This window comes from Salvelinus fontinalis, chromosome 7 (genome assembly GCF_029448725.1).
Source record: "Salvelinus fontinalis isolate EN_2023a chromosome 7, ASM2944872v1, whole genome shotgun sequence".
NCBI classification, from domain to species: Eukaryota; Metazoa; Chordata; class Actinopteri; order Salmoniformes; family Salmonidae; genus Salvelinus; species Salvelinus fontinalis.
This window is the reverse complement of record NC_074671.1, coordinates 56173356-56190878: the sequence shown is the minus strand read 5'-3', so window position 1 is coordinate 56190878 and position 17523 is coordinate 56173356. Positions and strand designations below refer to the sequence as shown.

General features: G+C 44.9%; 2 protein-coding genes across 3 annotated transcripts in view; both read left to right on the top strand.

Moving 5' to 3' along the window:
• Positions 1-2301: 2301 nt before the first annotated feature.
• On the top strand, positions 2302-4779 carry LOC129859798 (endophilin-B2-like). The gene is made up of 4 exons (XM_055929921.1): positions 2302-3382; positions 3738-3879; positions 4031-4159; positions 4687-4779. The coding sequence occupies exons 1-4, from the start codon at positions 3326-3328 to the stop codon at positions 4692-4694; spliced, it is 336 nt and encodes a 111-aa protein (XP_055785896.1). The 5' UTR covers positions 2302-3325; the 3' UTR covers positions 4695-4779.
• A 2066-nt stretch (positions 4780-6845) lies between these two features.
• LOC129859795 (uncharacterized) overlaps positions 6846-17523 on the top strand; it is a 15103-nt gene continuing 4425 nt past the window's right edge. Inside the window, exons 1-3 of one of the 2 annotated variants that reach the window (XM_055929916.1) lie at positions 6846-6943; positions 15455-15538; positions 15626-15980. In XM_055929916.1, coding sequence (XP_055785891.1) covers positions 15821-15980 — 160 coding nt within the window. In that variant the 5' untranslated portion in view covers positions 6846-6943; positions 15455-15538; positions 15626-15820. Of the gene's footprint in view, positions 6944-15454; positions 15539-15625; positions 15981-17523 lie in introns of those variants that run through there. The other variant, XR_008760210.1, reaches the window with a different exon arrangement.

Genomic DNA, 17523 nt, shown 5'->3' with positions numbered 1-17523 from the left:
GAAATGGCTAGCTAGTTAGCGGGGCGCACGCTAGTAGCGTTTCAAACGTCACTCGCTCTGAGACTTGGAGTGGTTGTTCTCCTTGCTCTGCATGGGTAACGCTGCTTCGAGGGTGGCTGTTGTCGATGTGTTCCTGGTTCGAGCCCAGGTAGGAGCGAGGAGAGGGACGGAAGCTATACTGTTACACTGGCTATACTAAAGTGCCTGTAAGAACATCCAATAGTCAAAGGTATATGAAATACAAATCGTATAGAGAGAAATAGTCCTATAATTCCTATAACAACTACAACCTAAAACTTCTTACCTGAGAATATTGAAGACTCATGTTAAAAGGAACCACCAGCTTTCATATGTTCTCATGTTCTGAGCAAGGAACTTAAACGTTAGCTTTCTTACATGGCACATATTGCACTTTTACTTTCTTCTCCAAAACTTTGTTTTTGCATTATTTAAACCAAATTTAACATGTTTAATTATTTATTTGAGGCTAAATTTATTTTATTGATGTATTATATTAAGTTAAAATAAGTGTTCATTCAGTATTGTTGTAATTGTCATTATTACAAATAAATTTAAAAAACGGCTTTTTTTGGTCCTCCAATAATCGTTATTTGTATCGGCGTTGGAAAATCATAATCGGTCGACCTCTAGAGTTGAGTAAACACAAAGGACGATCCAAGGCACAGGCCAGTGAGACTGGAGAGATAGTCAACAAGAAGGTACACACTCACACTCTATCCCTCTCTCTCTCTCTCTATAAAGACATGTTTATATAAAACACTCTCTCTATAAAGACATGTTTATATAAAACACTCTCTCTATAAAGACATGTTTATATAAAACACTATAAAGACATGTTTATATAAAACACTCTATATAAAGACATGTTTATATAAAACACTCTATATAAAGACATGTTTATATAAAACACTCTCTCTATAAAGACATGTTTATATAAAACACTATAAAGACATGTTTATATAAAACACTCTATATAAAGACATGTTTATATAAAACACTCTATATAAAGACATGTTTATATAAAACACACTCTCTATAAAGACATGTTTATATAAAACACTCTCTATAAAGACATGTTTATATAAAACACTCTCTATAAAGACATGTTTATATAAAACACTCTATATAAAGACATGTTTATATAAAACACACTCTCTATAAAGACACGTTTATATAAAACACTCTCTCTATAAAGACACGTTTATATAAAACACTCTCTATATAAAGACATGTTTATATAAAACACTCTCTCTATAAAGACACGTTTATATAAAACACTCTCTATATAAAGACATGTTTATATAAAACACTCTCTCTATAAAGACATGTTTATATAAAACACTCTCTAAATAAATATAAAATGTTTAACTAACACATCCTTTCTCCCCTCCCAGGCCAAGACCCACGTGTGTGAGATGGATCAGCGTTTGCAGGGCGTAATAAAGAGTCGTAACAAGGTGTTGGGTCTGCATCTGTCTATAGAGGGACACGTCCACTACCTCATACAAGAGGCTACTGATGACAAACTACTGTGTCAGATGTACCTGGGCTGGAGACCTTACCTGTGATACACACTTCTCTGAGAAACTGTTTACAAATTCAATATTTTACTTGTTCTGTTATCCATTAAGTTCTTTTCCTTTTTCATGTTTTTGTAAATCTGGAGTAATTGTTATGTTTTTCATGGGGCAGTTGCATATTTTACCATAATAAAATAAAAAAGTTGTATCTTCTGAAATGCTGGGGTGTGTGTGTGTGTGTGTGTAATCTCATTACAGCTGCAAGTCTCTAGGGGTATGTCTCTATAAGCTTGGCACATCAAGCCACTGGGATTTTGGCCCATTCTTCATGGCAAAACTTCTCTGGCTCCTTGGATGGGTTCCTGCTGGCATACAGCAATCTATAAATCCTACCATAGATTGTCAATTGGATTGAAGTCTGGGCTTTGACTAGTCCATTCCAAGACATTTAAATGTTTCCCCTTAAACCACTCGAGTGTTGCTTTAGCAGTATGCTTAGGGTCATTGTCCTGCTGGAAGGTGAACCTCCGTCCCAGTCTCAAATCTCTGGAAGACTGAAACAAGTTTCCATCAAGAATTTCACTGTATTTAGCGCCATACATCATTCCTTCAATTCGGACCAGTTTCCCAGTCCCTGCCAATGGAAAAACATCCCCACAGCATGATGCTGCCACCACCATGCTTCACTGTGGGGATGGTGATCTTGAGGTGATGCGAGGTGTTGGGTTTGTGCCAGACATAGCATTTTCTTTGATGGACAAAAAGCTTCATTTTAGTCTCATCTGACCAGAGTACCTTCATCCATATGTTTGGGGAGTCTCCCACATGCCTTTTGGCGAACACCAAATGTGTTTGCTTATTTTATTCTTTAAGCAATGGCTTTTTTTCTGGCCACTCTTCCATAAAGCCCAGCTCTGTGGAGTGTATGGCTTAAAGTGGTCCTATGGACAGATACTCCAATCTCTGCTGTGGAGCTTTGCAGCTCCTTCGGGGTTATCTTTGGTCTCTTTGTTGCCTCTCTGATTAATGCCCTCCTTGCCTGGTCTGTGAGTTTTGGTGGGCGGCCCTCTTTTGGCAGGTTTGTTGTGGTGCCATATTCTTTCAATTTTTTTATAATGGATTTAATGGTGCTCCTGGGATGTTCAAAGGGCTTCATAGCAAAGGGGGTGAATACATATGCAGGCACCACTTTTCCGTGTTTTATTATTTATTTTTGGGGAAAACAAGTAATTTCACTTCACCAATTTGGGCTATTTTGTGTATGTCCATTACATGAAATCCAAATTAAAATCCATTTAAATTACAGGTTGTAATGCAACAAAATTGTAAAAACGCCAAGGAGGTGAATACTTTTGCAAGGCACTGTACATGAAGCATTCACTCACACATGACAGAGGGGGTTTTAAATTTTGCGGGATACCTAATCTTCGCGTCATAGCGCGACAATTGTCCTTTGCAGCAGGCCATTGGCGTCACCAAAACATCCCCTAAAGCCGCGAATAGAGAAACGAGCTGCTGGAGATGTAAACAGATTCCGCTGTCATCCATTCAAACAACGCGAGCTGATATGGTGGATATTCTTAGCTCCTCTGTGTGGAAAATGTTATGAGAGGATACATCACCGCTAGTCATACTCTGTCTTTCTAGAATGGTCGTTGTTTACGGTCTCAGTTTTTCACATGCCAGTAATCCGGTTAGAAGAGATGTATTTTTATAGCTATCCACGGCTGCTAGACAGCTAGCCTAGCTCGTTGCGCCGTAGGAGAGCGGCCGACCTCAACCAGATGGATATCACGAGGCTCGCTGTGGACGCGGGCGCGTTTATCAACCGAGCTGTTCAGGTGAGGGAGATATTGAATTTAACTTCATTGATCTCCAAGGTTCGATTTATATGTCAATCTGATTCAGTTAGATAGTAGCAGGGATGACAGTTGTGTATTTGCCTAACATATATAGCTAGTTGTCACAAGATATAAAAATAATAATAATAAATACATTGTGCTCAAGTGAACAAAGCAGCTGGTCGGCAATCAGAGATCAGCACCATTCATATGGACAACGTCATGTTCAGCACCACGTGACAGAGAACAGCGACGGTCTCGGCGCAGCCATTCCTCAAAGGAGATAGCCCTCCATGTGATCCTTTGAAACTGCATCTACAACACACACACACACATAGATGTTCTATCTCCCCAGTATACGGAGGAAGCTCTGGGGCAGGCTGAGAAGACAGAGTTGGACAGCCGGTTGGAGAGTCTCCTGGACAGAGCAGAGTCCACTAAGACCTGGACTGACAAAATCATCTCACAGACTGAGACTTTACTGCAGCCTAACCCTGGTTAGTTGTGTGTGTGTGTGTGTGTGTGTGTGTGTGTGTGTGTGTGTGTGTGTGTGTGTGTGTGTGTGTGTGTGTGTGTGTGTGTGTGTGTGTGTGTGTGTGTAAGCTAAGGGATTTTAACCTCTAGCCCCTGATCTCTGAACCCTTTTAGGAGCTCGTTTAGAGGACTTGTTGTATAAGGGTCTGGATTGGAGCGCCCCTGAGAGGCCAACCCCCCACGAGCTGCTGAGTGAAAACATGATGGATGCTGCTCTGGAACTGGGGAGACACACACCCTACGGTACACACACACCCTACGGTACACACACACACACACCCTACGGTACACACACACACCCCCTACGGTACACACACACACACACACCCTACGGTACACACACACACACACCCTACGGTACACACACCCTACGGTACACACACACACACACCCTACGGTACACACACACACACCCTACGGTACACACACACACCCTACGGTACACACAACCTACGGTACACACACCCTCCGGTACACACACACACACACACACAACCTACGGTACACACACACACACACACACACACACAAACAACCTACGGTACACACACCCTACAGTACACACACACTCTACACACACCCTACAGTACACACACCCTACAGTACACACACACACACAACCTATGGTACACACACCCTACGGTACACACACACACACCCTAAGATGCACACCCTACGATACACACACACCCTACGGTACACACACACACACACACACACTATGGTTAGAGACTGGACATGTGTATATATATGTGTGTGTGTGTAGGTAGTACTCTGATTAAGTGTGGGGAGTTGGAGAGGCAGATCGGGGTGGCGAACAAGAAGCTGATCCAGAGTACAGACATCAACTTCCTGTCTCCTCTACGAAGATTTACTGACCAGGAATACACAGTTATACAGGTACACACACACACACACACACCACAACACACACACCACATCACAACACACACACACACACACCACATCACCACACACACACACACACACACACACACACACACACACACACACACACACACACACACACACACACACCACATCACAACACACACACACACACTATTATAACATAAATACACTCTGACAACTGTGTGTGTGTGTGTGTGTGTGTGTGTGTGTGTGTGTGTGTGTGTGTGTGTGTGTGTGTGTGTGTGTGTGTGTGTGTGTGTGTGTGTGTGTAGAATGAGCGCAGGCAGCTGGTGAATAAGCGGTTAGATCTGGACATTGCAAAGGCCAGACTGAGAAAGGCACAGGAAGCAGACAGCGAGGCCCGGGTGAGAACACACACTACTGACCTCATACTACTGACCTCATACTGCTGACCACATACTGCTGACCTCATACTGCTGACCTCATACTACTGACCTCATACTGCTGACCTCATACTGCTGACCACATACTACTGACCTCATACTACTGACCTCATACTGCTGACCACATACTGCTGACCTCATACTATTGACCTCATACTGCTGACCTCATACTACTGACCTCATACTGCTGACCACATACTGCTGACCTCATACTGCTGACCTCATACTACTGACCTCATACTACTGACCTCATACTACTGACCTCATACTACTGACCTCATACTGCTGACCTCATACTGCCGACCACATACTGCCGACCACATACTACTGACCTCGTACTACTGACCTCATACTACTGACCTCGTACTGCTGACCTCATACTGCTGACCTCATACTGCTGACCACATACTGCCCACCACATACTACTGACCTCATACTGCTGACCTCATACTGCCCACCACATACTACTGACCTCATACTGCTGACCTCATACTGCTGACCTCATACTGCTGACCTCATACTGCTGATCTCATACTACTGACCTCATACTGCTGACCTCATACAGCTGACCTCATACTGCTGACCTCATACTGCCCACCACATACAGCTGACCTCATACTGCTGACCTCATACTGCTGACCTAGCAAACAATGTAATAAATTATATTTTTGGAATCTCAAAATACTCCAAAAGGCTCTGCATTTCAGGAATCACAGTAGCAAGTACCCCTGGTGCGCTGTTAAATTATTTTTCCATTACATTTTTGTTATTTCTTTTTTTTTTAAACTCTGTTTTTGCCGTAGCCCTACTGGCGTTCATACAATTTAAACGTGAGCTTGTCCTAGGTGTCAGACTGGATGACAGTTGCTATCCATTGGACCTACTCAGACTTTAACGAAGGTCAATGGTTGCTTGAAGGATTTATGAGTAGTTGGGTCAGGAGAGGAGGTTTCCAAGAGTGTCAACAATGCACAGCATCAAAAGTCAAGTCGCATCTCTCCTCTATCTATCTCTCTCATTCTCTCTCTCTCTCCCTTTCTCTCTCTCAGGGTCTAAATGCTAACCCATTAGGAGAGGAGTATGTAGCTCATGTCTCCTACATGTTCAGCTTCCTACGAGTCAGATGGCTGAAGGTCAGTCCTCACATATACACTCCCACACACTTGTTTTAACATCAGCTAGCAGAACACAGTAAGACTGGACGATATGATGAAAATGGACCAGCAGTTTTCTCATTGGTTGGTCCTGTTCCTGTCTGTTTTCACATTGGTTGGTCCTGTTCTGTCTGTTTTCTCATTGGTTGGGCCTATGTATCTCTATCCAATGCTGTCAGATGTGGGCCCAGGAAGTCTCTCAGGCAGAGATGGAGCTGAGGACCTCTCAGTGAGTGTTTGACCGACAGTCAGAGATCACCAGACTACTGCTGGAGGGAATCAACACTACACATGTATGTACCAACACGCACACACACACACACACACACACACACACACACACACACACACACACACACACACACACACACACACACACACACACACACACGTTAACATAGACTGGTATTAACACAGACACCTGCTCACTCTCTCGTTCTACCCTGTCTGTTGCAGGCTGCCCATTTGAGAAGTCTGTCTGACTTTGTAGATGCCCAGGGTAGCTACTACGCTCAGTGTTACCAGCTCACACAGGACCTACACACCCAACTGGCCAGGTGTGTGTGTGTGTGTGTGTGTGTGTGTGTGTGTGTGTGTGTGTGTGTGTGTGTGTGTGTGTGTGTGTGTGTGTGTGTGTGCGTGTGCGTGTGTGTGTGTTGCTTTTTGTTTTCTCTCATTGTAGCGCTCCCCCTCTGATCTGCTACAATAACAACTGGCACTTAGGAACTAACCAACCCTCCACAGGTAACCTGCCCTTAGCAACCATTCAGCCCCTAGCAACCTGTGACTCTTCAACAACCAACCAGGCAACTAGCCAACCCTTAACAACCACCCAGCCCTTAGCAACATGTGAGTCTTCAACAACCATCCAGGCAACTAGCCAACCCGGGGGCTGCCAACCAGGCAACTAGCCAACCCCTATCAACCAACCAGGCAAACAGCCAACCTTTAGCAAACAACCAGGCAGCCAATGAGTCCTCAAAAACCAACAAGTCCTTGACAAACAAGCAGCCACCTCTTAGCAACCACTGGATACTCTACAACCAACCAGGTAACCAACTAGTTTAGATTAGTTTATTAGACATAAATCACATATCAAGGTCAAAAACTTATTTCCATTTTGGTCTGCTAGGCTTTTCAATCATCCAGGCAAACAGCCAAGCCCTACAAACCAACCAGGCAACCAGCCAACCCCTAGGAACCAACCAGGCAAACAGCCAAGCCCTATGAACCAACCAGGCAACCAGCCAAGCCCTACAAACCAACCAGGCACCAGCCAACCTCTGCAAACCAACCAGGCAACCAGCCAACCCCTAAAAAGCAACCAGGCAACCAGCCAACCACTAAAAAGCAACCAGGCAACAAGGCAACCTCTACAAACCAACCAGGCCACCAGCCAACCCCTACAAACCAACCAGGCAACCAGCCAACCGCTACAAACCCTGGGGCCTCCCGGGTGGCGCAGTGGTCTAGGGCACTGCATCGCAGTGCTAGCTGCGCCACCAGAGTCTCTGGGTTCGCGCCCAGGCTCTGTCGCAGCCGGCCGCAAACGGGAGGTCCGTGGGGCGACGCACAATTGGCATAGCGTCGTCCGGGTTAGGGAGGGTTTGGCCGGTAGGGATATCCTTGTCTCAGTATGTAAAATGTAATGAAATGTAATGAAATTTAAAAAAATAAAATAAATGAAATGAAATGTAATGTAATAAAAATGTATGCACTCTACTGTAAGTCGCTCTGGATAAGAGCGTCTGCTAAATGACAAAAATTTTTAAAAAAAATGTAAAATGTACAAACCAACCCAGCAACCAGCCAACCTCTAGGAGGCAACCAGCGAACCTCTACAAACCAACCAGCCAACCCCTACAAACCAACCAGGCAACCAGCCAACCTCTAGGAACCAACCAGGAAACCAGACAACCTCAACACACCAACCAGGCAACCAGCCAACCCTACAAACAAACCAGGAAACCAGCCAACCTCAACAAACCAACCAGGCCACCAGCCAACCCCTACAAATCAACCAGGCAACCAATGAGTCCCCAACAACCAATGTGTCTTCATCAACCAACCAGGCAACAAACCAACCCTTGAAAAGCAACCAGGAACTCATCGAACCCTTAGCAACCAATGAGTCGTCAACCACCAACCCGGTAACCAACCAACCCTTACAAACCAACCAGGCAACAGACAGCCCTTGCTTGAGCATCCAGGAAACCATCAAACCCTTAGCAGCCAATGATTGCTCAACAATCAACGAGAACTCGACAAACAACCAACTGTCGACAACCAACCAGCCCTTAGAAACCAGCCGGACAAGCGGTCAGCCTGCAGGTGGTCCTGTAGCTGAAGGAACAGTCTGACTGTGGAACTGTTTGTATGAATAGCGGGCGTTTATATTGTGTGTTTGAGTTGTGAACAGCTCTCCTCCAGCTCCTCTCTGCCAAAACATCAGCTACCCATGGCTAGGTTCTAAATGAAGGCTCTGACCTAAGTAGTGCACTAGGGAAAATAGTGTGCCACTTCAGATTGGTCCAATGTCTCAGTCGTAGTGGTGAAGTGCAACACAGCTATAGGGGCCGTCTATGAACTGTAGCAGGCTTATATTGACCATTCACCAGTGTTGTTGGACCCAGCAGGACACAAGCGTACACGCTAATCCAGGAAGAGTAAGAGGACGTGCTACTATGCAGTCATCAGTGGTAGGGATGTCTTAGATGTTGATATCTACTGTCCTGTCATAACCTGTATGTACAGTTGAAGTCGGAAGTTTACATACACTTAGGTTGGAGTCATTAAAAGTCATTTTTCAACCACTCCACAAATTTCTTGTTAACAAACTATAGTTTTGGCAAGTTGGTTAGGACATCTACTTTGTGCATGACACAAGTCATTTTTCCAACAATTGTTTACAGACAGATTATTTAACTTATAATTCACTGTATCACAATTCCAGTAAGTCAGAAGTTTACATACACTAAGTTGACTGTGCCTTTAAACAGCTTGGAAATTTCCAGAAAATTATGTCATGGCTTTAGAAACTTCTGATAGACTAATTGACGTCATTTGAGTCAATTGGAGGTGTACCTGTGGATGTATTTCAAGGCCTACCTTCACACTCAGTGCCTCTGCTTGACATCATGGGAAAATCAAAAGAAATAAGCTAAGACCTCAGAAAAATAATTGTAGACCTCCACAAGTCTGGTTCATCCTTGGGAGCAATTTCCAAACACCTGAAGGTACCACGTTCATCTGTACAAACAATAGTACGCAAGTATGAACACCATGGGACCACGCAGCCATCATACCGCTTAGGAAGGAGACGCGTTCTGTCTCCTAGAGATGAACGTACTTTGGTGCGAAAAGTGCAAATCAATCCCAGAACAGCAGCAAAAGACCGTGTGAAGATGCTGGAGGAAACGGGTACAAAAGTATCTATATCCACAGTAAAACGAGTCCTAAATCGACATAACCTGAAAGGCCACTCAGCAAGGAAGAAGCCACTGCTCCAAAATGCCATAAAAAAGCCAGACTACGGTTTGCAACTGCACATGGGGACAAAGATTGTACTTTTTGGAGAAATGTCCTCTGGTCTGATGAAACAAAAATAGAACTGTTTGGCCATAATGACCATTATTATGTTTGGAGGAAAAAGGGGGAGGCTTGATAGCTGAAGAACACCATCCCAACCGTGAAGCGCGGGGTGGCAGCATCATGTTGTGGGGGTGCTTTGCTGCAGGAGGGACTGGTGCACTTCACAAAATAGATGGCTTCATGAGGAGGAAAATTAGGTGGATATATTGAAGCAACATCTCAAGACATCAGTCAGGAAGTTAAAGCTTGGTCGCAAATGGGTCTTCCAAATGGACAATGACCCCAAGCATACTTCCAAAGTTGTGGCAAAATGGCTTAAGGACAACAAAGTCAAGGTATTGGAGTGGCCATCACAAAGCCCTGACCTCAATCCTGTAGAATTTGTGGGGAGAACTGAAAAAGCATGTGCGAACATGGAGGCCTACAAACCTGACTCAGTTACACCAGCTCTGTCAGGAGGAATGGGCCAAAATTCACCCAACTTATTGTGGGAAGCTTCTGTAAGGCTACCCGAAACGTTTCACCTAAGTTAAACAATTTAAAGGCAATGCTACAAAATACTAATTGAGTGTATGTAAACTTCTGACCCACTGGAAATGTGATGACAGAAATAAAAGCTGAAATAAATCATTCTCTCTACTATTATTCTGACATTTGACATTCTTAAAATAAGTGGTGATCCTAACTGACCTAAAACAGGGATTTTTTACTTGGATTAAATGTCAGGAATTGTGAAAAACGGAGTTTAAAAGTATTTGGCTGTGTATGTAAACTAAATGTGTATGTAAACTTCCAACTTCAACAGTATCTATTGGAGCATTCATGTACTCTTTAAGTGAGTTATGTATCCAAGCCTAAATGTATGTACATGGTGGTGATCTATGTAGAGGTTATCTAGATGTATATGCATGTAGGTTACTGTATATGGTGGTATAGATCTATATGGTTGGTATAGACTGTCTATTTGGAGACTTAGAAATGGAGGAACACTGACAGCTGTGTTTACATGATGTATTGTGTCGTCTGAAAACAGTTTGTGTGATCAAGAGAGGTGACATTTTGTTGCATATGTAATACATGTGTGTGTGTGTGTGTGTGACCCTTCACCTCTATAGGGTGAGGTCATTTTCCATACGGCAACATGTCGTGCTTATTCCATAGTATTAAACATACACACACACTTACGGCCTTCAATATAGTCCCACCAGGCTAAACCGTGTAAATGTTTCCATCTACAGATGTTTTCAATTGACCCTGCCTGAGAGGACAGCTATACACACACACACACACACACACGACAGCTCCACCTCGATCTGCTGGTGCTGAGGTCTACATGGTTACTCTGGGTTACTGGGACACAGAACACACACACATGAACTATTGAGGTTTGACTTCCATGTCTCTGAACCTGGCAGGGTTGTTTCAGTGACATTATAATGGTGTTTAATTATTAACTCTGATCATATTAGAGCGTCTGGCATTATTTAGAATGAATTATTAAACTGATAATGAGGCTCTGGTGCAGTGTGATGTTTATCAGAGCTCTGAATCTATGGCTGCGGTGTTCCCGGTCTGGACCCTGTTCAGACTATGATGTGTGTCTGTGTTTGTGTGTGCACACCCGCCCTCTCTCAGCCTGTATCAGAGCCAAATGAGAAGTCGGACTCTTAAATCCGTCCATGGCGGTCGGTATTCCTGGTTTTCCTGTGGCGTTCCCGGTCATAACAACTGTTTCCTGTGACTATGGAATGCTTCACCTGTCCGTCAGCACCGACCCGTCAGAGAGAGGTCTCCTGGTGAGAGGTTTTATGGACGAGCCGTATCCTGTGTGGCTGAGGAAATATGACCTCCAGATCTGCACACACACACACACACACACAAAGCTTTACTTAGTACGCTGTTTGGGGATATTACATTTTATAGTATGCTAACTTTTTTTAAATTATAAATAGCATTTTGTACAGTTAATCCATTGTAAATACTTTTAGTAAGCTATATGTAGGTGAGAATTGTGGTTCGGTATCGGAGATCATTTACTTAACAACAGTTGCATACTTCTCACGGTCTTCTACAACATGAGCCGACCTGTGGCGAGGTGAACCTTATCTGCAAGTCCTGGTCATAGTTTCCACATCTCCACTGAGGGACCTGTCTTTTGTACACGTACTGTTGAGGAAGGGGGACACAGTCAGGTATGTACACACACACACATGCTTATTGGACCGTGCAGGAAGACCGACAACATTACGTCACCAAAACATTCCCATCTAAAATAGCCGGTGAATCATTTCTATGTCTGACTGAGCACACTGTGGTCTAACCCGCTAGCAGCAGGTAGGTGACCACAGCTGACATCAGGGGCTCCTTCACCAAACAACAGGTGCAGACGTCTCAAGGTATATAGTAAAGTCCTTTAGCAAACAGAGTGACTTACAGTAGTGAGTGCATATATTTAATAGTCTTTATGTACTGGTCCCCTGTGGGAATTGAACCGACAACCCTGGTGTTGCAAGCGCCATGCGCTACCAGCTGAGCCACATTTATTGATTGATTCTACAAAATCAATAAAACGGACCAGCCCAAAAATGAAACTTATCAGTTGTTCTTGTTTTAACCTTGACTTTCTCATGACGTGTCTCTTGTACACGTACTGCTTAACTGAGGTGTATGTAAGTCGGGGGTCTGAGCCTCATAAAGTGCATCATATCTGAACAGGTATCGTTTCAGAATGAGGGGTACTGTTGCTCTGCTGGTGTTGCTGTTCTGTCTGTCTGGGGCCTGGGCTCAGGAGGAGAGTGGAGGGGTCAGAGAGTGACATCACTCAACAGGGACACAATGCAGTGAGAGAGAGCAGGAGAGTGAGGTTCAGATGGAGAGATGACCAGCGAACAGATGACCTCACCTGACATCTGGACTGAGATGAAGGCGCTGAGAGACATGGTGCACAACCTGGGAACCATCGTGGTGGAGCAGAGAGAGGAGCTGAGGACGATCGAGGGCAGAGGGACAGCCTGTGAGGGCGAGGAAACAGAAACACAGGGGTGGACCTAAGAATCCAGCTGATGGTCACTAAGGCCAAAGTGGCGGAACTGGAGGAAGAGAATGCAGGTAACATTGGTCTATATATACTGGACAAAAATATAAATACAACAATTTCAACAATTCTACTGAGTTGCAGTTCATATAAGGATATCAGTCAATTTAAATACATTCATTAGGCCCTAATCTATGGATTTTCCCAATGGGCCTGGGAAAGCATAGGCCCACCCACTTGAGAGCCAGCCCACTGGGAATCCAGGCCCAGCCAATCAGAATTTGTTTTTTTCCGCACAAAAGGGCTTTATTACAGATCGAAATACTTCTCAGTTTCATCAGCTGTCCGGGTGGCTGGTCTCAGACGATCCCGCAGATGAAGAAGAAGCCGGATGTGGAGGTCATGGGCAGGCGTTGTTACACATGTTCGATGTGAGACCGGTTGGACGTGCTGCCAAATTCTCTAAAACGACATTGGAGGTGGCTCATGGTAGAGAAATTAACATTCAATTCTCTTGCAACAGCTCTGGTGGACATTCCTGCAGTCAGCATCAAAACTTGAGACATCTGTGGCATTGTGTTATTTGCCAAAACTGCACATTTTAGAGTGGCCTTTTATTGTCCCCAGCACAAGGTGCACCTGTGTAATGATCATGCTGTTTAATCAGCTTCTAAACTCAGCAAAAAAAGATATGTCCTCTCACTGTCAACTGCGTTTATTTTCAGCAAACTTAACATTTGTAAATATTTGTATGAACATAAGATTCAACAACTGAGACATAAACTGAACAAGTTCCGCAGACATGTGACTAACAGAAATTGAAAGGGGGAGTCAAAATCAAAAGTAACAGTCAGTATCTGGTGTGGCCACCAGCTGCATTAAGTACTGCAGTGCATCTCCTCCTCATGGACTGCACCAGATTTGCCAGTTCTTGCTGTGAGATGTTACCCTACTCTTCCACTAAGGCACCTGCAAGTTCCTGGACATTTCTGGGAGGAATAGCCCTAGCCCTCTCCCTCGGATCCAACAGGTCCCAGACGTGCTCAATGGGATTGAGATCTGGGCTCTTCACTGGCCATGGCAGTGACATTCCTGTCTTGCAGGAAACACTGACATTCCTGTCTTGCAGGAAATCACGCACAGAATGAGCAGTATGGCTGGTGGTATTGTCATGCTGGAGGGTCATGTCAAGATGAGCCTGCAGGAAGGGTACCACATGAGGGAGGAGGATGTCTTCCCTGTAACGCACAGCATTGACATTGCCTGCAATGACAACAAACTCAGTCCGATGATGCTGTGACACACCGCCCCAGACCATGACGGACCCTCCACCTCCAAATCGATCCCGCTCCAGAGTACAGGCCTCGGTGTAACATTCATTCCATCGACGATAAGCGCAAATCCGATCATCACCCCTGGTGAGACAGAACCGCGACTCGTCAGTGAAGAGCACTTTTTGCCAGTCCTGTTTGGGTCAGAGACGATGGGTTTGTGCCCATAGGCGACATTGTTGCCGGGGATGTCTGGTGAGGACCTGCCTTACAACAGGCCTACAGGCCCTCAGTCCAGCCTCTCTCAGCCTATTGCGGACAGTCTGAACACTGATGGAGGGATTGTGCGTTCCTGGTGTAACTCGTGCAGTTGTTGTTGCCATCCTCTACCTGTCCCGCAGGTGTGATGTTCAGATGTACCGATCCTGTACAGGTGTTGTTACACATGGTCTGCCACTGCGAGGACGATCAGCTGTCCGTCCTGTCTCCCTGTAGCGCTGTCTTGGGCGTCTCGCAGTACGGACATTGCAATTTATTGCCCTGGCCACATTTGCAGTCCTCATGCCTCCTTGCAGCATGCCTAAGGCATGTTCACGCAGATGAGCAGGGACCCTGGGCATCTTTCTTTTGGTGTTTTTCAGAGTCAGTAGAAAGGCCTCTTTAGTGTCCTAAGTTTTCATAACTGTGACCTTAATTGCCTACCGTCTGTAAGCTGTTAGTGTCTTAACGACCGTTCCACAGGTGCATGTTCATTAATTGTTTATGGTTCATTGAACAAGCATGGGAAACAGTGATTAAACCCTTTACAATGAAGATCTGTGAAGTTATTTGGATTTTAACTAATTATCTTTGAAAAACAGGGTCCTGAAAAAGGGAGTTTATATATGCCACACCTGTCAGGTGGATGGATTATCTTGGTAAAGGAGAAATGCTCACTAACAGGGATGTAAACAGATTTGTGGACAACATTTGGGCTAAATAAGCTTTTTGTGCAGATGGAACATGTCTGGGATCTTTTATTTCAGCTCATGAAACATGGGACCAACACTTTACATGTTGCAGGTTTATATTTTTGTTCTGTATACATTAGTTGAATCAATATCTTTACTAAACCACAAAACATATTTCATATTTTGCTGGTGGAATATTGGTGTGTCTTTGATCTTCTTCAGCCCTGGAGGCCAGACTGAGAGCCAGCGAGAGAGAGCTGACCACCACGAAGAAGGATGTTGAGGAACTGAAGAGACAGAACACCGGTAATGAAAGATCCAGACCCGGCCGTTGAGAGAAGAACTACAGCTCACATGGCCCACATCTAACGTATCTCCCTGTTGTTGTTTCAGTCACGGAGCATTCCACTGAACCGTCACCGTGGGGACAGAACAGAACATATCTCCCTGTTGTTGTTTCAGTCACGGAGCATTCCACTGAACCGTCACCGTGGGGACAGAACAGAACATATCTCCCTGTTGTTGTTTGTCACGGAGCATTCCACTGAACCATCACCGTGGCGACAGAACAGAGTGAATGCTCTCTAAATGGGACTGTGTGTTTTCTCTCCTGAATTCAGACCAAAAGTGGCTTTCTCTGCTGCTGGTTTGAACGGTAAACGACCCATAGGTCCCTTCAATACTGACAACAACCTGGTCTACACCAGAGTCATCACCAACATCGGCAAGGCCTACGACCCGATTACAGGTAAGATACCTGTTTCTGTCCAGAGGTGTTGTTCCGTGTGCCAGAATTGAAGTGGAGAAAAGTAAAGAGTTGACCCTTCTCTTCTTGTCCTCTGCTGCACGTGCCTTCACAGCACCAGTGAGAGGAGTCTACTACATCAGATTCACCGCTGCTCAACATGGGCGTGATTCAGATTACATGGGTGTATCCATGTTAAAGAATGGGCAGGCGATCATGTCTAACTATCATTACAATAGCCACGGATACTGGGTCCATTTATCTAATGGAGTCATTCTGGAGCTGGAGGAGGGAGACGTGGTGTACATGTGTCTCCCTGCGAGCTTCCGGCTCTATGACAACACATATAATCAAAACATCTTCAGTGGCTTCCTGCTTTTCACTGTGTGAGAACATCAGAAATACTGTAATGGTCTAATGTGAAGAAGAGTTTGTATGTCAGGGCCTCGTGGAGCCACAAAGGCTCCTCTTACGATCAATAAACACATCTTGAAAAGGGGAGAAGAATCAAACATCCTTTGTAAAGCACAGATCTAAAGATCTAAGGGTTATCATTATGAGCCAGATTTACTAAGTGACAATACACCAGAAACAATGCTAAATCACACACTATACTGAGCTGTACACTACTGAACTGCTCCCTCTCTCCATCCCTCAGCGTTAAAGACCAAAGGCAGTGGCCCAAATCACAACGTTGAACAACTCATTTATATGTTATCAATGCCTGAGGTCACTGGGCTATTAATAGCACGGTTTTACTCACTCATTAAGTTGTGTCGTTTTATATGACTTGTTTTTGTTTTAAGTCATATTCTTAGCGTCTCCCTTCCTCTGGTCTATCCAACCGGGTGTCTCCCCATCTCCCTCTGTTTCTCCCCCTCTCTCCCTCTGTTTCTCTCCCTCTCTTTCTCTCCCTCTCTTTCTCTCTCCCTCTGTTTCTCCCCCTGTTTCTCTCCCTCTCTTTCTCTCTCCCTCTGTTTCTCCCCCTGTTTCTCTCCCTCTCTCCCTCTGTTTCTCTCCCTCTCTTTCTCTCCCTCTCTTTCTCTCTCCCTCTGTTTCTCTCCCTCTCTGTTTCTCTCTCCCTCTCTTTCTCTCTCCCTCTCTTTCTCTCTCCCTCTCTTTCTCTCTCCCTCTCTTTCTCTCTCCCTCTCTTTCTCTCTCCCTCTGTTTCTCTCTTCCTCTGTTTCTCTCTCCCTCTGTTTCTCTCTCCCCCTGTTTCTCTCCCTCTGTTTCTCTCTTCCTCTGTTTCTCTCTCCCTCTGTTTCTCTCTTCCTCTGTTTCTCTCTCCCTCTGTTTCTCTCTCCCTCTGTTTCTCTCTCCCTCTGTTTCTCTCTCCCTCTGTTTCTCTCTTCCTCTGTTTCTCTCTCCCTCTGTCTCTCTTTCTCTCTCTCACTCTCCAATTCTTAGTAGTGGATGTTAGGATGCCCTCCCCCCTGTTAGAGGCCAGACATGTTCCTCCCCCCTGTTAGAGGCCAGACATGTTCCTCCCCCCTGTTAGAGGACAGACATGTTCCTCCCCCCTGTTAGAGGATAGACGTGTTCCTCC

Coding starts and splice junctions, on each gene's coding strand:
- LOC129859798 (XM_055929921.1), top strand. CDS start 3,326: ATGGATATCACGAGGCTCGCTGTGGACGCGGGCGCGTTTATCAACCGA. Junction 3,383..3,737: donor TTATCAACCGAGCTGTTCAG/GTGAGGGAGATA, acceptor CTATCTCCCCAG/TATACGGAGGAAGCTCTGGG. Junction 3,880..4,030: donor TTTACTGCAGCCTAACCCTG/GTTAGTTGTGTG, acceptor GAACCCTTTTAG/GAGCTCGTTTAGAGGACTTG.